This window comes from Natator depressus, chromosome 3, assembly GCF_965152275.1.
Source record: "Natator depressus isolate rNatDep1 chromosome 3, rNatDep2.hap1, whole genome shotgun sequence".
NCBI lineage: Eukaryota > Metazoa > Chordata > Testudines > Cheloniidae > Natator > Natator depressus.
Genome location: NC_134236.1, coordinates 208972194 through 208985996, shown reverse-complemented (window position 1 = coordinate 208985996; position 13803 = coordinate 208972194). Strand labels below are relative to the sequence as shown.

The window sequence follows — 13803 nt, the reverse complement described above, 5'->3', positions numbered from 1 at the left end:
AGTGAGCTCTTAAGTATTACCAGGGCAGGTTGAAACCCATTAGGAATTGCCTAGACAGCAACTCCCAAACTGGTTTGTGGGCCACTTGCTGGTCACTACCATTGTTCTTTTCTTCTTGGGTTCTTCTAGTAGTCTGTCTGCCCTTTGAGGGTCTCGTATTTCCTCTCTCGCTGTGGGACCTGAGCACTTCGTGAGCTTTAGTGAGGTGTGGGTGGGGGCGAGGGGGCTAAAATCTATTTTCCAGGTGAGTGGATGTAGGGACAAATGTTTTTAGGGACATGAGGCTGAAGTTCCCTTATTCAGCCCCTTCTAGAGTGAAGTAGGTGTTTTAAATACTGCAGCAGTGGATGCACTCAAAATGGTACGGGTAATAAGTTGTTCTGTGCCTATCCATATGACCCACTCTCCATCCCTACTCTGAAGTCAAAGGTGTAAAGTTGAAAGTTAAAAGCAGGTTAGACAAATACCTGTCAGGGATGGTCTAGATAATATTTGTCCTGCCATTAGTGCAGGGGACTGGACTAGATGATCCCTTGAGGTCCCTTGCAGTCCTACGATTCTATCATTCTATGAAATAACTGTTGGTCGCAGCCCCTTATGGGGTGGGGGTATGTGGACAACCCTAAAGGCCAAAGTTTTCTCGAGGGAAGCAGTCAAGACACAGGAGAGTTGGAACACCAGAGGACCTGCAGGTAGTTATCTCAGACTCCAAGTACAGCTGAGCAACCTCTTGTTCTAATACTTTTTGTAACTTGAAAGCCTGTTCTAAGAAACCAGAGAAGTATATGGAAGTGTGCTAAAATACAATCCTACAAGTGATCCTCTTGCTGTTGAGTAAGTGTGTGCCTTTCTCTTAACAGAATTCCTCATGTTGGATAGGTGGGAACAACGAGCCATTGACTGGATTTACATGGAGAGGTGGATGTGAAAGAGAAACAACTGGCATTCAGATTTGGAGCGAAGTGTTTGTAATTGACAAGTCTGATGGGACAAAGGTAAACATTTCTATGGCTAAATGGACTCATTCTTCTTTATGACCTCTTAAGCTTTTGTTGCCTTCATGAATTTGGTTAAGATGTTTAATTTTTTTTAAGTGGTCAGATACCCCAGGTTTCTCAGTCACCCTCTCTTTGTATTAATCCTAATAGTTTCTAAGAATAAAATTTCAATTTATTTATGAGATGGGGTGGGGTACAGGAGGGGAGGAAAGGGAGAAATTCTAGCCTCGCTCCAAAGCCTTTTGCCAGAATATATATATATTTATATTTTCCACCCTGTTGCTGTTCAGATACTTTGTGGCTATTGTGGAAGGCTTTCTAGAAGTGACTGCTGTTGACCGTCGTGTATAGCCAAATGCTCTGGCAACTGGAAGTATTCTGCAGAAAAAGCTAGTGAATTCTGCAAAAATGAGACGCAGTCGTAGCCTGCAGTTAGGCTCCAGTGGAATGTACAGATGGCCACAAAATCCCTGGAGGCCAGGCTTTAAGTGTGTGTAGAAGTTGTTGATCCCTCTCTGTATGGTTCTGGATGTGAGGTTCTTGAGATTTAAGTTTTATGTATAACCTCTTCACAGTGAAGCAAAGGGTTCACGTGTTGCATTGTGTGTAGTGAAATATGCAGTGACTGCTGACAACAAGGATTAAATCTTCTTAAGCCTGTGTCCCCCCTGCCTCCCAGAGCTCTTGACTGATATTTTTCATAGGCATGGCACTGCTAGAGCCCAAAGGGAGAGTTGGCAGCTTCATTGGCTGGATAATGTTACAAGTTTTAAGTAGATGGTGGCCTTAGTGAATGTTAGAAAGAACCTTGCATCCTGAGTGGTATAGAGTTGCCTCTGTAACTTCCATGATTTTTAACTCAGGGCTAGCTGACTGGTTCTGTGATTGTAGAATGGTCAAAGTGTGGGATCTTGTCTCTAGCAGCTTGTGTAATGTTACCCATTTGTTCTTTTTTTCTACCTTTTATAACTGAAAGAAAAGGAAATATGAATCTATTTCAAAGATCTAGGGGATCAGACAGTATAGACGCGTCTTGGAGTCAAGACTGTTTCATCACTTAATTGTCAACTTACTTAGCAGGAAACAGCTAGTTTTCCTTCAGAAAATGTTTAATTGTTTCATATCTTCTTGAAGTAAGCTTTGTCGCACATCTAGCGTTCATGAAAAGTGCTGGAGTGCTAGCCCCGGAGACTGAAGTCCTCTGGTGTGTCTCAGTCAACAGTAAGGGTCGGCTTTGCTACAGTGCCCTGTAAGAGTGCCTCATTGGTCAAGGTTGAGGAGACTTTGGGGGGAGAGGCTAACTCTGTATCTGTGTATCCTTGGCCTCTCTGCAGAATGCCAGTAAGGGTGTCACTCTTGGGTAGTGGTTTGAGTCGTGGACAGCTGTCCACTCGGAGCTGAAGTAAGACTGTCAACGCGGTTGTAATTAGTCAACAGAGGGGCAACGACTTCCACTACCTGGACTGGATCTGACCCAGCAGCCTAGAGGTGAAACCATAACATCTTGGTTAATTATTGCTGCTTTTTAAAAATCTTTAGGTGGCTGTACTACTTATGGATACCCAAGGTGCCTTTGATAGCCAATCCACTATCAAAGACTGTGCGACGGTATTTGCTCTGAGCACCATGACGAGTTCTGTCCAGGTGAGAATAGCTGTGCTGATAAATGGCAGCTTTTAAACCTCTTTGGCTTAGACATCTTAAAAATATATCTGTAGTCACGCCTTAAAGGGATAGGCAGACCTTTTAGATTTCCATCGCTCATTTAGAGTATCGCAGATGAATCTCTCCTTGGAGCGGAGATTACCCAAACACTACCCCCATTTCAGGTCCCTAGTTCTGTTGCGCTGCAGATTCTACTAGGGGAATCCCAAATTGATATAAAAAAAAATATATATATATAAATATAGTGACACCTCCACAAAGATGCATGGCAAAAATCACTGAGCAGCCCAGCGTATACAAAGGGAGGGCTGAGCCTGCACAACAAGCTCTAAATGCACGACTGCTGCGACAGTTAAAGTTTTGTCAAACTTCTTGCAGTATGTCTCTCGAATACGGTTTTGAGGCTTGTCTAAATTTTCAAAAATGACCAGGTGTTTTTAAGGAGTATCAAATTGGACACTCATTCATTTGTAATTCTTGAAAATGTAGGCCTCTGTATATATCTGTTAACAAATACCTACATATACAGAATCCCGCCTCTCAGGAGGTGACAGTACCCTTCAAAGGCGTCTTCTAAATCTATCGATATAAATTTTAAGTCATGAGGGGAAAAAACACACTATCATTTTTATTACCCACTTTTAACATTTAAGAATGAAAAATGAGTTCTTGTAGCTATGTTTGCAGAGACACTGTCAACTTGAAATCTAGTCCACTTTTAAAAAATGAGATACTATATGTTTGCCCTGGAGTCCCCCGTCACCTTGTATGACTTTACAGTCTTGTCTGTTTTTAGCTGGCTTTTCCCTTCATTGCTGCCATCCAAAAGACCCATACAAACAGGAATCTGTGCATTCGATACTTTGTGTATAGTCAAAAAGAAAAGGAGGACTTGTGGCACCTTAGCGACTAACAAATTTATTAGAGCATAAGCTTTAAATTTGTTAGTCTCTAGGGTGCCACAAGTACTCCTTTTCTTTTTGTGGATACAGACTAACGCGGCTGCTACTCTGAAACCTGTGTATAGTCAGTTTCACAAAGTAAACTTTTTTGTGGGGTGGGAATGATACTTTACTTCAACAGAAAGGGAAATCTCGCTTGTTGCAAATAACAATAGTATATCACAATCTTTCAGAAGATTGGTTTGTGGGTTTCACTTTTTTAATTAAAGGTACATTTCAGAGCATTCTAACAACCTTGAAATCTGTGCTGACCTTCCACAATATCAGGCATTTAATACATTATCTTATCCTTTTCTCCTGACCCCTTGGCTTGTATGACTCCAAATCTAGCCATAGATCACTAACTCTGCTTTGAGTTATGCCTCAACATTCAGTATTCGTACTCTCTCATCAATCCTGGGGGCTCAGGAGAGGTAATGATTTATTTGCCATGTTGGCAAAGTTCTATGTCAGTTGGGATATTTAAAAGCAAAGGAACAGAACTTTGCAAAATCAGGCAATATATAGCAAAGAGCTATCCAACTCTATGTGGGCCAACACCAGTGGGGTTCTGTCTGATACAACATTACCACAGTAGCATGTGCTGGGGCATCTCCTATTCCTGCCCCAAGCAATCTGAGTTGGGGATAGAGAGGAAGGTGAGTTGAGTTTCAAGCTGCTAATGTTAAATGTGTGCCCCTCTTATTCAACTGGGGGGGGGGGGGGTGTTCAGCAAATAAAATAAAAAAAAATGTTTGCAGTTCTTTCACTCTTGAAAGAACTCTTATGAGCTAGGATTAGGAAACTAATCACCCTTAACAGCAGTTATGTCCAAAGTCGTTGGTATGTCCAGGTGGCGCTTTTGAAAATGCAGTACGTGATACCACTTTGACTAAAGAGTGACCGTTGGCTGTTTAGACCTCAGCAGAGGTGGTGTGAATACTCAAGTTCTCCACTATAGACTAAATCTGTGTTATGGAAAGATAAAGAATAAACCTTTCTTCTGCTAAAAGTCTTGGAACTGCAATATCTCTTACAGGTTTACAACTTGTCCCAGAACATTCAAGAAGATGATCTCCAACATTTGCAGGTACATATAAACTGAGCTTACTTAATATGGCTTTTATTGAAGTGCTGTCCTCTTAGAATTTTTTCAGTGCCCTATTTTGCTTGATTTGGCAATCTGAAACTCTTGGAACCCTATTTAAGGGATTGTAAACAACTTTTGGATCAGGTTAAATGTATTTTTTTTTTCAACTGGTTGTAAGCACGATCTTTTAAAAAGCAATTAAGGTATTGGTAAAGCAAAGGCAGTTAGTGTGATGGGGTGTGAAAGTCTTTTTGTCTCCCTTGGAGGGGGCTCCCTGGCTAAGAGGCACGTCTACCCAGCGATGCTGCTAAGCAGAGGGTCTGCCAAACCAGACCAGAGGGGACTGATCGATTTTATTTTAGATAAATTCCAGCAGGAGTCACTGTTGGCTCAGGGAGGCACTGCCAGTTTGGGATACTTATTAGGCACAGCTGTGTCCGATTAAGGTTCGGAACTTTCGGGCTAGCGTGCACTTGAAATTTGCACCAGTGTAATTGTGTTTAGATAGTGTGATTGCTTTGTTTTACTGAAATAGTTCTATCAGTACAAGCCCTAGTGTGGATGCATTTTCACCGATAAGTGTATTCACATTGTGGGGGCTGTATTGCTTTAACTACACCAATCTAGTTAAAGTGGCACACCTTTTTAGTGTGGGCAAGACTGTAGACCGACAAGAAGCTGTCCAAGTGATGGAAGAATTGTCCTGTTTGTAACCTGCGTTTTCTTCTTTCTAAGTCACGTGAGGAGAGAGTGGCCAGAGGTTGCTGGGTTTTAGTTTTGTGCATGGAACACGAGCCTGGTCTCTTTCAAATAAATATGAAGTCCCGGAGAGACAGGCTTTTGTGTTAGCCAAACCTGTCTCCCATCTCCAGCTGCTCAGACCATGGCCCCTGCCACAGCTTGAAACTGGTTAACACGTCACCTGATACCAGGCTCCCCGACACATTCAGCTTCGCAAAAGGTGACAGCTGCCAACAGTAGGAGCCAACTTATAATTAGACATTTTTCAAATGCATTTCACAACTAATACATAAGTGCTTCTTACTGTTTGACCTTTCAGAGTACAAGCTGAGCAAAAGAACTGGGCAGTTTCTTAGAGGTTAAAGGGAAACTGATTTCCCAGGTGGCCTTGGTACTTTGATTGGATTCCAGTTGTCAACGTTGAGGGTGAGATTCATGATTGGGGAGGGGAAACTGCCTGGTGGATAAAGTTGGGAAAGGGGGGTAGGAGACCCATGCAATCACAGGTTGGAGGAAGTAGTTTGGGGTTGATAGGATATGAGCGGTGTCAGCTCTTCTCTCCAGTGGCCTTGAGGTGGGGGCAGGAAGATGCTTGTATTAGGGAAATGGAATCTGTGGCTTGTCCTTGAAGGTCCTTGTTTGGGTACTTGGCAGCACCAGCTGTGTCCCTCTAATGTCCACTTTATGGGCCCTGTCCCCTTCCAGAGTGACGTGGTGGCTGGAATAGGCCCCGGGTATCCATGTTTATATTAGATACTGCTAGAGTTTACAGCCAAATCAATGCCACCTTATGATCAATGGAAGTAGGCTGGGGGCCTCCCAAATGTGGTTTCATTCCTGTCTTTGAGAGGCTCCAGAGGCTAGTTTTGTATAACTGCTCTTCTCTGCCAAAGGTACTCTTGAATTGGGTTTCACAGGGTGCCATCTCTTTTCCCTAGTCCTCCCACATGGACATGGGTCCACTAGAAGGGCTAGTAAGGAGACGTAAGGCTACTGTGTATCTTCACTATGTTGATGACATCCAGCTGTCTGACTTGCATTGAACCAACAAGCTGGCTGAAAGCTCAAGCTATACAAGATGAGTGATGTTGGTAAGATGGTGGAAGCAGCTAGAAGAGAAGATGAAATTAAGGGTGTGTGCTACTATTTGTTACTAGAGTTTGCAGTCTAATACCTTGTTGCTCCTGGTGGATCACATAGCAGCAGTGAGTAGGATGGTTCTCTTCCATCTGCACCTGGCCAGGAGACTGCAATCATTTTCTTGAATGCACACTTCGCAACCACAATCTAGGTCTTTGTAGTCTCATATAGACTACTGCACTGCCTGGGGCTACGCCTTAAATCAGTTCTGTTGCTGAAGCTTGCGCAAAAGGCAGTGGCTTGTTTGAGTTTCTTGCTGTGATATAATACGTGTTCAAGGATCGGCTTTAGCTGCCTGTATGTTGACTCTGGAGGTTGAGGTCTCTGTCATTGGAGATTTTTAAGAGCAGGTTAGACAAACACCTGTCAGGGATGGTCTAGATAATACTTAGTTCTGCCTTGAGTGCAGAGGACTGGACTAGAAGACCTCTCGAGGTCCTTTCCAGTCCTATGATTCTAAGTGACCATATCTCTGTCCAACTGTATGGTGAAGAGTGTAAACTGGATCCCCTTCTTTTCCCCTTTCCCCAGGCTAAAATAGAAATGTGGTGATCTCCAGGGCTTGCTGTGTCTGTTTCCTATGCTTTTGAAAAGGGAGGGAGGAGTTGTGGGCTGGGAATAGTATCTGGTGGGTAGGAATCATTGGCTGGAGTGAGGGTTGGTCTGTCCTTTCTGATTTGGTGAAGCTGCTGCAATTCTAAATTGGCTTTTATTTGTAAGAGATGTCAGGCATCTAGAGCCTCTGATGAGGAATGTTTTGTAGAAACCCAAATCAACATGCAGCACTTTGGAGGGGCACTCCTTGGGGGAGTTGGGAGCGTGCTATGTCAGATGGTGGCTGCCCAGGGAGGCCTGGATGGAGAGGTTGGGCAGGGTTACTCCTTTAGCTTAAGAAACCACAGGGTGGGAAGGTAGCAGCTATGTGAGAGCAGATGATCTGGATAATGAAGCTGGAAGCCTATAGGGGGTGGGGGCTTTTCAGAGACCATAGTGGGGTCTAGGAGAGCCATTGGAAGGTGGAGGGGAGATCTTCATGAAGAGGAGTGTATTGTGCTGGAATGACATGCAGACTTTCTTGAGAGGCCAGGGAAAGGATAGTCCTCCCTCAGTGCAATTTCTTGAGCCTTGGTATTCTCATCCTCCAGGTGCCGAAGGTTAACTTCAGGGCTATTCTTGATAATTCAATTAAAAATTGGAAGCCACTAATTTTACCATTGATAAGAGGAAGCTTTTGGCAACACAGATTCTTTTTGTAATCTGTATGTGGCATTATTCTTAACAGTTTCATTTAATAGTTGTTTACAGAGTATGGAAGACTTGCTATGGAAGAAATTTACCAAAAGCCATTTCAGGTAATATATACTCTAAACTCTAACCTTTTTACATAATTACCTAGTTCAGGGCTTCTCAAACTTCATTGCACTGCAACCCCCTTCTGACAACAAAAATTACTACACGACCCCAGGAGAGGAGACTGAATCCGGAGCCTGCTTGAGCCCTGCCGCCCAGTGTGTGGAGGCCAAAGTCCGAACCCCACCGTCCAAGGGCATCAGCCCCAGGCAAGGGGCCTGTAACCCGAGTCCTGTGCCCAGGGCTTCAGCCCCAGGCAGTGGACCTCAGGCTTCACTTTTGGCCCCAGGTCCCAGCAAGTCTAAGCCAGCCCTGGCGACCCCATCAGAACAGAGTTGCAACCCACTTTGGGGTCCCGACCCACAGTTTGAGAACCGCTGACCTAGTTTTTCAACACCTGTTCATAAGGGTAGGAAATTAGTTAATTTACATTATGGAGAGAAATTAGCTGGGCTGAAGCTCGTCGTCTTTTTTTATAGGTCTGGGTGAGATGTGTGTGAAAAATCAAACCATGGTAACTGCCTGATGGAATTTCATGTAGGTGAACTTAGGCTAGCATAGAATCTTTCTGAAAAGGCTGAAGGAAATCTGACAAGGAGTTTAAGATACAAAGTGTGTTTTTTAAATTTTTTTTCCGCTTTTGAGCCCTCCTAAGGTAGTGATGGGTTTTTATGTTTAACTCTATTTCCAAAACAGCTTGCACTAAATCCTTCAAATTGTCTTACTCTCCTTGGAGTTATGGCAGTATAGATCCCCACTCTTGAGGGCATGTGCACTAGTTACCAATGTTGAAGTCCTCTGGAAAGCAGTTTAGGACTCTCACGTGTTCATGTACAGAACCAAATGTTCAATGTGGGACTATACAGGGAGCTGTAGCTCCAGCTTCACCCCATTCCATTTGGCTGTGGAGGTGAGAGGACTTGGAACCTCTCAAGTTCCTTCTTCCTTTGTAGGTGCCCTTAGATAGTTCATGCTAGATTTTAAAAGTCTAAACAGACTGTGTTGTCAACAATATTACACTGTCTGGCAATCCTGTTTTGTGCCTTATTCTGAAGCAGTGATCTTTGAGGAGAGAAAGCCAGGGTTTCAGCACAGTGGCTCTTTTAATAGCAAATTGTAGGGTGAATGGGTGTTCTGGCTCTGGTGCTCATATCTGCTCGCTCCAGGCAGGCTTACACCAAGGGACTGTAAACATCCTGATCTCAGGGTTCCCTTGCAGTTGTCTCTCTGTTAATTTGGTGTCTCCCAAATCCTTTTACATCCTCCTTTTTGTTCCATGTGTGGTGGTTCTACTAAGTCCTAGCTTTTACTTAGGAACTAAATATGCAAAATACTGTAAGTGTACATAGCTAGTGCCATCCAGCTAGCTCCCCTCTTGATAGGGGAGTGATGTCATAAGATCTGTTTCATGTGTCCAGTTGATGGAAGGGAGGATCACACTCCTATATCTGGGCTGGCAAGAGACAGAAAAACTAGAGTAACAGGTGAGAGTGTCCTTTTCGCTATCAAAGGTCACAAGTACATGCTAGCTTGAAGGTGCTCCTTCAGCTGTTCTTACTCACAACACAGGAATAACAAGTGTCTTGTATTCAGCTTAATCAGGTTTGGGGTTATAGTTTGTTGAATTACCAGCCACAAATGTAGGATTCTTGATTCTCTGCCATTTTCTGCAGCTATAAAGAATATTAAATTAACTATTCATTATTATTGTGCTCTTCTGTGTAGACACTAATGTTCTTAATTAGAGATTGGAGCTATCCTTATGAACACTCGTATGGCTTGGAAGGAGGAAAAAAATTTCTAGAAAAACGATTGCAGGTAAGTTACGACTTACAAAACCCACACTGGTTCCTTAGATCAGGTGCTGTTCTGTGTTTGAGATAGCTACACACGATTGGCTAAATATTTTCTGCTTGCTATTTTCTCAGTACAAATGATATTTAAATATGTGACATCAAGTGATTGATTGCCTTTGTACGATCTACATTTTTATAGAAGTTCAGAAAAAGGCTAGACAGTTTATGAATAGATTTAACACATTCTGCCATTAAATTCAATTATAAATCTTGCAATCAGCTCCACAGAGCCATTTAGAATTCTTACTTTGCTTTTTTCAGGTAAAGCAAAACCAGCACGAAGAGCTACAGAACGTAAGGAAGCATATTCGCTCATGTTTCAGCAACCTTGGCTGTTTCCTGTTGCCCCACCCTGGTCTTAAAGTTGCGACTAATCCAAATTTTGATGGGAGGTTGAATGGTAGGAAGCATTCCATTGTGTTAATTTGCTTTGGATATATATCACTGGAATTGTTTTGCTGTAGCATAGAACTTGCCTTAAATCTTGCCTTAAATTTATTGAAGAGTTTGGGATTGAAAAGTAAAACTTAGAAGTGTGCATTGACATATTCTCTTTTTGGGTTGTTAAACATATGGAGGAATTAAGTGATTATTTTTTTCCTGGTTCTGTGTTGCTTTTTAAGTTCTCAGGTAGCTGTTGGCTGTAACCTTGCAGATTTAACACTATCCAAGATGGCCAGCTGTGGGATTATGCGGTGCCTAAAATCAGAGGATTTACAAGCAGAATCCTAGGAATTCCACTCACATTTTGGTGGGTGAGAAGCTGCTAATGTGCCAAAGGGTGGTGTAGAAAAAAAATTCTTGCATCTTGTGGAGTTCCCACCAATTATGTGCTGGGAGCAGAGACCTGAGCGGTTATACTGTGAGCGGTCTTCAAAGAATTTATTCTAGTTACTCCAGTACTATATAGATGAAGGGAAAAAACCCTACTCTAATTTTACAATAGTTTCCAATTGTCAAAGTGTTTCTTTAAGCCCTAAAAATTTCTTCAGGATAAGCAAATTATTCAGAGTCAGGAAGCATTGTTTTTTTTAAAGGGATTTGTTGTCAGTGTGTTTTTCTAGAGGAGAAACTCATTGTTGCTTGAAATTGAGACCTACCACCTTTTTCTCCGGCTGATTCAATTTCCACCAGACATTGATGATGATTTCAAGAGAGAGCTGCGGAATCTGGTTCCATTACTACTTGCTCCTGAAAACTTGGTAGAGAAAGAGATCAGTGGATCCAAGGTGACTTGTAGAGATCTTGTAGAATATTTTAAGGTAGGCAAACTTTTGTACTAATTATTTTTTCACGCCTTACCAAAATTATCCTAATTTTAGAATACGTTCCCAAAGAAGAGATGATAGTATCTAGGTTGCCACTCACTGATGAGCTTTAGGTAGTTTTGACTTTAATTTCAGCACGTCTGCTGAAACTGGTATGCATGGTTTTCCACCAGTACAGCTCTAAGGGCTTGTCTCCACTTACTTGAGGGCATGCGGTGATCAATCCACTGGGGGTCGATTTAGTTAGTCTTGTGAAGACCTGCTAAATCGACCACTGATTGCTTTCTGATAGACCTCCGGTATTCCACCAGAACAAGAAGCATAAGGTAAGTCAATGGGAGAGTTTCTCCTGTCGACACAGTGCGGTATAGACACCGCAAAAGTTTGACCTAAGCTACGTCGACTCCACCTACGTTATGTACGTAGCTGGAGTTGCGTAACTTAGTTCGACTGAGCCCCGTAGTGTAGACCTGCCCTAAGTGAGCTACTGTTTTGGCTGTGCCTTTAGATAGGTGTAGAACCAAAAGGCAAATCTTACATATTTTTCTTGAATAGAGATTATTACTTCAAGTGTCCTTAAACTGAGTTTGAGACAAATTAGAGCAAAGTGCCAATCTTGGTCCTGATATAACTTTAAATATAGGTATTGTGTGTAGTTACACTTGTAATTAAAGTTGTCTAAGCACTTCCATTTGAAGGCCTGTTTTCCAAGCTCATAAGTTAATCAAATTTTTGGGCTGAAATTGTCCATGTTCTCTCTCAACCTGAGAACTCTTCTTTGAAACATTAGAATAAAGATGGCATAGCTGTTTTTAATGGTATGTGTAGGGAGCACATGCTGCTGCTGTTTAACCAAAACAAAACACTTCTGCCACCTTTGAAGGCTTTGGTGTCTCAGGGGTTACAGCAGGAACTTGCAAGTAAGCAGTGTGTAGTTCCTAAGTTTCCAGTGTGCCTTTTGGTGGTCTGGTGAAAAAACTGTTGTGACCTGGGGAGAATTGCAAGGGTTTAAACACGTCTGTATCATGCAGGCGCACTGCTGTTGTCAGAGAAGAAAAGGGTTGTTTTTCTTAACCTCACATGTTGTGTTGGCTCCACTTGTGCATGTGTGGGTAAATTCTGAATAACTTAATTTGTAATATGAGGGGGTGTGCAAAGTAGGATCTGTGAGGGCATGTAGGGCACGAGGCAGAGGCCCTGCAGCAACCCTTCCTTTGTGTTCTGCACACTATGCACACCCAGCAATGTTTGATTGCTACCTAGCAAATAGTTCTTCATGATTAAACTTCTCTTTAAAACAAAATCCCCTTGGAAATTCCAGATCAAAATCTACATTAAAAGAATGTGACGGTTTCAAAGTGAAGCACTTGAGTCAGGAAATACCAAAGTTAAGGCAGCACTGACAACCAAAACCTGGCCCTGGTGAGCCAATGTAGTAGGACAGTCTTTAATTACATGATTGCATGCAGATTTTTTTCTCCATAGGACCTCTACCACACTTAGTTCAGGGGCTGAATGTTTAGTGAATGTGGAAGAGACCACACTCTGAAAAGTGAGGATAAAATATATAAATATTTAAGAACAGCTGCCTGATTCACGTTGCACTGTCCAACCTATTCAATGAATGACATGGGGTGCTGTGAAAAGACTAATATGTGATCATGCAAATAAAGACTCCCAACATATAGGCACAAGGGAGTAGAACTAAGATTAGGAGGGCAGCCTTAAGTCAGAAAATAGTGAAGTTGAGAGCTTTACTTTGCTGTTCTCCTGATTTAGTTCATGTTGTTCATTATTCAGAAGAGTTCCGTGCAGATTGGCCACTTGTCTCATAACATAAAACGCTGGGTGCTCAGGTGCCCTGTTCTTTGACTTCCTTTCTGAAAGTGGAAGTCCCACTCCAAGCATAGAGGTCTGTACATCAGCATCAGGGACCAGGACTAATGGCAGAGGAAGGAGAAATCCCCTCTTTCTCTCCCTCCCCCACTCCTAGAGATGAATAACTATGAAGGAGAGGGATACAGGAGGAGGAACAAAAGAGTTCAGTGTGCTAGCTAGTGCAACTGGCCCAAAGCAGTGAACTCCGTGTTGCTGACCAGAGCCGCAGTTTCCCATTAATCTGACCCAGAAGGCCTAAGTTCCTTCCCCAGCTCACTGCATACAGGGCGTTGCTCCTCACCAACCTCTGAGGAGTGTGCAGACTGGACACAGTGCGTTGTCCTCTTCCTTTCCTCCTTGGCATGGACAAAGAACAACTGAAGCTCTTAGGGGTGGGGAGCTGAGGACCAGCTCAGTTGTAATCAGCCCACTTAGCTTTCCCCGCACACCGTGCCACCCCAACAGTTGTCTCCCATGTCCCAAGGTTGGTAGTTTCTTCACCTTCCCCCAGATTATGCCTTATTCCTTCAGGGGTGGGGACATAAGTGTTCCTCCACCCCAGACTTGTTCACCTCCTGGAGATGGGATGTAACTCTCTGCTGCTCCAGATTCTGGGGAGGGCACAGAGAGGGGGAGGGTTGTCTTCTCCCCATTTTTCAGAAGAGGGGTTCTTCCCAGCCCCTCAAAGACTTCCCCCCACATACATTTGGGGGGGGTATGTGTGTGTGTGGGGGGGCATAAGTGCTCACTGTTCCCTGATGAGCTCCAGGCTGCCACTCCTTGAAACAGTAGTAGCCTCTTCTCTTCAAAACCCTCTTCTGTGCGGCAGGCCTCAGCCCTGGTGAGGCACAGACACACCTGAACAGGGGCGTGCGA

The 13803-nt window shown here is 43.2% G+C and overlaps 1 protein-coding gene across 6 annotated transcripts in view; it reads left to right on the top strand.

Annotated features, from left to right (window-relative positions):
• ATL2 (atlastin GTPase 2) overlaps positions 1-13803 on the top strand; it is a 56745-nt gene that overhangs the window by 28397 nt on the left and 14545 nt on the right. For all 6 annotated transcript variants that reach the window (XR_012638961.1, XM_074949858.1, XM_074949855.1 and 3 more), the window contains exons 3-9: positions 861-995; positions 2538-2642; positions 4644-4694; positions 7871-7927; positions 9651-9743; positions 10043-10181; positions 10916-11043. Coding sequence is in view for 5 of the 6 variants with exons in the window: in XM_074949858.1 (XP_074805959.1) it covers positions 861-995; positions 2538-2642; positions 4644-4694; positions 7871-7927; positions 9651-9743; positions 10043-10181; positions 10916-11043 (708 nt within the window). In the remaining variant the exon portion in view is untranslated. The remainder of the gene's footprint in view (positions 1-860; positions 996-2537; positions 2643-4643; positions 4695-7870; positions 7928-9650; positions 9744-10042; positions 10182-10915; positions 11044-13803) is intronic.